This window comes from Gastrolobium bilobum, unplaced genomic scaffold (genome assembly GCF_033153095.1).
Source record: "Gastrolobium bilobum isolate Gb01-03AN ecotype WA unplaced genomic scaffold, APGP_CSIRO_Gbil_v1 utg26319, whole genome shotgun sequence".
NCBI classification, from domain to species: Eukaryota; Viridiplantae; Streptophyta; class Magnoliopsida; order Fabales; family Fabaceae; genus Gastrolobium; species Gastrolobium bilobum.
This window is the reverse complement of record NW_026898644.1, coordinates 10,249-17,313: the sequence shown is the minus strand read 5'-3', so window position 1 is coordinate 17,313 and position 7,065 is coordinate 10,249. Positions and strand designations below refer to the sequence as shown.

The following is a 7,065-nucleotide window of genomic DNA, read 5'->3' as shown; positions in this document are numbered from 1 at the left end:
ATTGCAAGCGAGATGATTCCCACTCTTGGATTTAATGTCAGCGACACCAATCATTCACATATGAATGAACATCCTTAAACTAATATCCATCTGCAAAAAATAAAATAAAAAGAATAACTTATACAACTATTATTTCTAAAAAAATAACTTGTAAATTGAAAAATCAGAAGTGATAGAAACACTTAATCAAATGAAATTGATGTCCAGCCAGTGAATTTCAAATGTTGTTATCAGTAGCCTGTGAATATATATATATATATATATATATATATATATATATATATATATATATATATATGCTTGTCAGCACTTGTCAATTGGTTTGTGAGAAAAAGGTCCTTTTCGTGTACAAGCCATCAAATCAGATATAATATCGCTGTCAAGTGATAGAAACACTCGCATATGAATGATATATTGATGCAACACCGCAGTTAAGTGGATATATTCATTCGGCCGGCTTGTTATGGGCCAAGGTATTATTTTGACCAATTAAAATAATGAAAAAAAACAAATATATTATCAATTTAATTCTTTTAATAAATTATTTATTAATCTAATGTGACTGAAATATAAAGAATGAATGTTTGTGCATTATCACATATGCGACTTGTACAAAAGTTAGCTCAATGCAAGATGCGCAATCACATGTTTTCTATGCATGTATTACAAAGCGAGACATGTAACAGTCGCGTTTTGACTTTTGCATAAGTCACGCACAGGGATGTGAGTGACTTGAATGTGCACAATCTCCCTGAGTGTTTTACTTACATTAAATTGATAAATAGTTTGTCAAAAAAATTAAAACAATAATATATTTATTTATTTTGCATTACAAGGGTCAAAAGGCCCTGGCCAAGTTAATTTGAACCCTAATATGTTTTTGACTTATAGATTTGAACTATTTAGGTGGTTAAATTAAATCTATTTCACTTGATGAGGTCAGGGGGCGCACTGAAGGGGAGGGGCTAATATTGCTGGACCCTAATATATATATTGATTTATTTTTTAAAAAAATGAAAAATATATCGGTGAGAGCTATAGCGCAAGTGACGTTAAATTCTTTTAACGATTGTCTGATTTTACGATTAAATTCTAACCAAATTGATTTGTATTACACTTCAATATACGCTTTCTCTCTATACACCACCTTACGAATAAAAAAATACATTAAATATTCAATTTACACTAGCTACTTTTATCTTTATTTTATAAAATTACATTCCCCTTTATTAGGAAATTAATATGTGATGCACTTTAGTTTTTTTTTTTTGGAACATAAATAAGCTTCTTAAAGACGGTGAGTAACTACGAACAAGTCCACTAGTAACAATTTTTTCTCCTACTGTGACTCTGAATATCATCGGCAGCTAATTTCAAACAATCTACTATCAAATTTGAGACATTTAAAGATGAAATGAAAATGTGGAAAATGGAAATACCTAGTCACCTACTATCAGCATTGAGATTTCGTCCAAAATATTCATTTCATGTTCTAAAGTCACAAAATTTATAATAAGAATTCAAAACTAGCCGCGGATGATGCTGACCGTCCAAAGAGTAATTAAGATACTTGTTCCTGTTAAAATAATTAAAAAATAGTGCATAATAATATTTAGGTAAGGTGAGTGTAATTTTTTAAAATATAGAAAAAATTGTGTAATTTAAAAAACTCTTTAAAAAAAGAAAAAAGTATTTCATCCTAAAAATGGAAAAGTTTATATAAAAGTTTTTCTCAATTCTGGAATAATAATATTGTTAGCTAGAATAACTTTTATGTCAATTGAAAGCATGTTTTTCTTAAAATAAGTGTAATGGATAAATTAATTATATTTAGACATTATTTACTTTTAAAAAATAAGAAGTAGTTTGATTTTTTTTTTTCGTTTGTGCTTAGTATTTTTACCAAGTAACTTATTGATTAAATATAATGGAGACAATTTTCAACAAATAAATTTTAGATTGATTGTGTAGGAGATTATGGATTTGAGAGAGAAAGGTGTAAAGTTGCTTAACCGTGTTATTTCCCCTTTAAGAAAAATCCTAAAATTAATATATATAAGTTATTGGGCTCAAGCCTATGTGAATCTAAATAATTATACTCTCCCTTATTAAACCTGTTTGTAAACATATTATTTCATTTAAATTATCAATATATTGGACTTTCTAAATTGATTTTAAAAGGATTACAACAAAGAAGATCACGAGAAAATCGAGGAACGGCAATTGTCATAATCCAACAATATAATTGAATAGTGACTCGTGCACGCGTCGTCTTTATTCTATTTGACCATCGCCACCCTACAAATAAAGATAGACGAAGTGAAGTACGCAAACAGCCATAGTGTGTGCTCGTTCCAACCATGACCGACCGTATATGATGATGGGTTTGGACGGCGCCATATTAGGTAGTATAATGAAAATTTAGAATAAAATCCTAAATTAATTTGATTAATACTTAATTTAGGACAAAATGAGAAGGCTAAAAATCTGCTAAATAAATGACTGTTTGTTTCCTAATAATTATGAGTTGACAATGCTTAAGAATTAATTAAGAATATTTAGAGGTGACAAATAGGATAAATCAGCAAATGGTAATGAAATAGAATGATTGGGAGAGTAAAGTATTATTTTAAAATCCAAACTTTTAAGGTGTCAACTTTATTAAAAAAGATTGTTTGTTATATATGTTGAATAAAGTCAAAAATAAAATTTGACCAAGGAAAATAATTTATAACATGAAAAAAACACATGATATAAGTGATGTCTTTTTTTCAAATGATAAATATTACTTTTTATTAAAGTAGTGGTGATGATTTGCACCAAATATTATTATTTGTAGTACGAAGGTTGCTATAGAAAAGTGAATCTTTTGGTAAGGAAATCGGCTCACAAGAAATTGACACATGACATTGTTGTATATATATATATATATATATATATATATATATATATATATATATATATATATATAGGGATAGGATCAACTTACACCGGTGTAAGAATAATAAATCTTACATCAAATCTTAACCGTTGATTTCCGTGCATCCAATGGTTGAGATTTAATTAATTAATGAGTGATACCTAATAAATCTTAACCGTCAGATGTAGAAAATCAATGATTAGGATTTAGTGTAAGATTTATTATTCTTACACCGGTGTAAGATGATCTTGCCCATATATATATATATATATAAACTGCTTGTAGTGTGAAGTTTATTCATTAAAAAAAATGAAATACATTGACCCCTTCAACAATTTAAATCTATAATAAATATTCAGCAACTCATCAACATACGATTGTTAAAAAAAAAAAAATCTAAAAGAGAAACTGTAATAACCGACCGAGGTCGATTTGATAATTTAAGCCATGCAAAAGTGGTTCCCACCACCGATAGATCCAAACAAGCTTCACATTTTTAACGACACTTTTATCGTGCTAAAATATGCCCTTCTCCTGCGTATATCAAATACTTTTGAAGTGAGTTGGATCGATAAACAAAATTAAAGTAATTAAATTAGTTCCGATTAGTTTAATTTAGTTAAATTCGATCCAAACTAGTTATTATTGATTAAGTTTTAGAATTTATAACTCTACAACTCTCGACTCAATTATTTCTCCATATTTTTTTTTATTATTTCTAACCTTTAAAAGCTGTGCTTTTAAACTTAATTAGGTATCTCCTCGATCTCCTTTTGAATTTTTTTATTTATTCTTCGTTACGCTTTTATCCATTCTTCAATTTGTTATCAAATTAAATGCTTTTGATCACATTTAGTATTCAACTTCTTCCTCATCATATTTTGAGTACAGATATAAATGAAAAAAAGTAGAAGTAATTTCACTATTGCAACATATCATAGAAGAGTAAATAACTAGTATTTTAATTGATATATATATAATAAAAGGAAATAAAAAAAATAAAAGAAGATAACAAATGAGTTTAAAAAAATAAAAAATAATGAGGTTTCTATTATATTAAATTTACAACCAATCAAATCTTGGTCAAATTAATTTAAATTAGGTTAGCTAATTTTTCTTAGAAAAAAAATCAAGTTACATCAATTCAATTAAGGTTATGCAAAAAAATATGGGAAAACTTCAAAAACTCCTCTATAAGTTTCCTCAAAATTAGTTAACCTCCTCTCCGAAATTTTTAATCATTTATCACTCTACTTAAAATTTTTTTATCACTTACTGATTTTCCATCCAAGATTTTGTTAAGAGGTTAATTTTTTAAAAGGTACCAAAATTACCCTTAATAGAAAAAAGAAAAACACAATTTCAACACAAATGCAATTTTAGACAAACTCACATAAGCAAGACATGAAAGTAAATCAACGATTGAACCCTCCATCTACTCTCAACGACACAGAAAACAATGAAATGACACTTTCTGCATGTTTGCTTGGTAATATCATATGATTAAGGAAAAACAAGGCATATATGAAGCACATAACGTAAAGTTTTTCAATTGCTGTGCAAACAAAATAAAGTGCGGCTCTAAATAAATTTATAAAGTCAGATTTGTTGATCGTATAGTAGAAGAAAATGTTATAACAGAAAAGGAAAGATCTAAACATGCTGAAATAGTGCCTCTTTAATCATTTTATTTGAACAACGACATCAACAATTGTGAGTGCGGTGTTTAATAGCAATGGGACTTGCAAAAAATAATTTGAGTAATTACTAATTCTAACAAGGCTACCTTAAAGAAAACACATTCTGTGAGTTCGTCTAAAACTGTGTTTGTGAGGAAATTATGCTTTTCTTTTTTCTATTAAAGAAAATTTTGGTATTTTTTTAAAAAAAATTAACTCTGTTAACAAAATTTTTGATGAAAAATCAAATTAGGAGATAAGTGATAAATAAATTTTAAGTATGGGGATAAATGATTAAAAATTTTGGAGAAGGAGTTAAGTGATTTTGAGAAAATTTATAGGAGTTTTTTTTGTAGTTTTCCCAAAAATCATTTCAATCCAAAAGTTTTTGGAGTTGGATAAGGACACATTAATGATTTTATATTTTTCTAACAAATTAATCAATCTAAATTGTACTTTATTTATCTTAAACTCAAACCAAAATGAACCGTGAATGATCAAATACTCTACTAGTAGAAATAGCGGAGATTGTGTAACGGTACCCTTTTAAATAATTATCTCACCTAAAACCTTAACTTGTAAGTAAAGGCTTTAATGTTTTATATTATTTATCTCTAACGTTTCATACTTCTTAATGTAAAAAAAATTTGGACTTGAAACATGACCACACCCATTTTTTAGCGATAAGAATTTAACTCGTAAATTGTTTGTGCGACTTCAAAGAAGAACGATCGAGGTTCCTAAAAACAATCAGCCACGGAATAAGTTAGTCTCTAATCATTGATATTTAACAAATTATCACTTTACACTAAGCTAATAATTACAATTAACCGTGAATTAATGCTTGTCTCCCTTTCTTTTTCAATAGTTTGGGTTGGACCCCACTGTACCGTAGCTGTCACCGCGGAAGGAACCTATTCGCGGTGGCTTTGAACGGACACGTGGAACTGACAAAGCCATCGACGAGGTGAAGATACGTGTTCAGCTCGTGACACGTGGCGACATTCGTGCTTCCGAGGTACGGAGAATCCCTGCTACACAACCGAAGCTCCTTCCCAACCTCAGCGTACACCCACTGTGCCTCCTCCACCCTCTTCTGTAACCACCTCGGAATACCAGCCACGTGGAGCCCTTCATTGCGCGCCACGTCATCGTCGAAACAAAAACCTGGTACCTTGGTAATAACATCATCGGAGTTCACTATGCGCAAAACCTTCGTCCCTTGATTCTCAAGCTGCCGCCGGAAGCTCCGGTTCCCGACACGTGGACCACCGAAGGAGATCACCGTCACCGGCTGGAGAGGGAAGGCCGTTTTGATGTCAAACGCCGTGAGCGTGGCCAATGCCGCCCCGAGGCTATGGCCGGTGACGGTGAGACTCAGCGGTTCTCCGTCGTAGGTTTGGAGGATCCGTGAAATCTCTTGTTTCACCATTTCTTGCAAACTCATGAACGATTGGTTCGTGGAGGAGAGTGATGACGTGTAGAGGCTCAAGAATCCACTTTCCACCATGGCCCCTTTATTGCATGGAATATTTTGGAGGTTGGTGAGAGTGGCGCGTAAGTTCTCGAGCCATTCCAAGCACGTGGTGGTTCCCCTATATGCAACGACAACGTCTCGCCGACCAAGTCTTTTGATCTCTTCCTTGTTTTCACACACTGCCACGTAACCGATGTAGCTTGATTGAGTTGCGACCCAGCTTGGTACTTTGTCAACCCAACTAGGTAGTTGAATCCCTGAGGTTGCGCGTAGATGTTTGGTTACCTTGTACCCTGTGTTAGGTAAACCACAACGTTCGAAAAGTGTGCTCTTTGGGAACCTACAGTTTCCGTAGTTGGAGGAACAAGGGTCAAACTCAAAGGATTTATACGTAGCTTCTACGAAATGGCCGTACCGTAGTATTTCAGAACGTAGATTTTCGTCCAATGGGTCAAGCAAACCGTCCCAATTGCTCATGCCTTGGTACTGCATCCACCTCTTTCCAAGTTTCTCTGTTCTAAGGCCAAAAGAAGAAGAAGATGATGATTGAAAGGACGAAAAATTATTATGTTCTTCTAGGTTTATCATTTTGTTTAATTTTAATGCTGCTTGATGTGTGTCATATGATAGGTGTAAGTTGTTGTTGTTGGATGGTTTTGATGGTTGGGTTATGGTTATGCAGCGTTGTTTCATGAGGGTGTTGGTTTTGGTTGAAGGGAGTGTTGGAAGTGGGCGTAGTGTTCTCATGGTGAGTCTCACTGTTGGAGTTGGGGTTTAGAGAGTGACACTGAAAGAGAGGAGATAAGAGAATGAGAAGAGGGAATGTTTTCATTCTTCTGAATACAATAATAGAGAGGGGATTTTATAAGTGGCGGAAAAGTGTTCTTTGTGGATGGAAGCGTATAGAAGAGCTTCACGTAGAGAAAGGATCATGGCAAGGACATACAGTAATGATATTTATATACCACGGTCCACGGCTCTACATTATT

General features: G+C 32.2%; 1 protein-coding gene across 1 annotated transcript; it reads right to left on the bottom strand.

The window, feature by feature from the left end:
* Nucleotides 1-5,497: 5,497 nt before the first annotated feature.
* LOC133318016 (phospholipase A(1) DAD1, chloroplastic-like) lies at nucleotides 5,498-6,802 on the bottom strand. The gene has a single exon (XM_061519948.1). The coding sequence runs from the start codon at nucleotides 6,767-6,769 to the stop codon at nucleotides 5,498-5,500; it is 1,272 nt and encodes a 423-aa protein (XP_061375932.1). The 5' UTR covers nucleotides 6,770-6,802.
* Nucleotides 6,803-7,065: the final 263 nt, after the last annotated feature.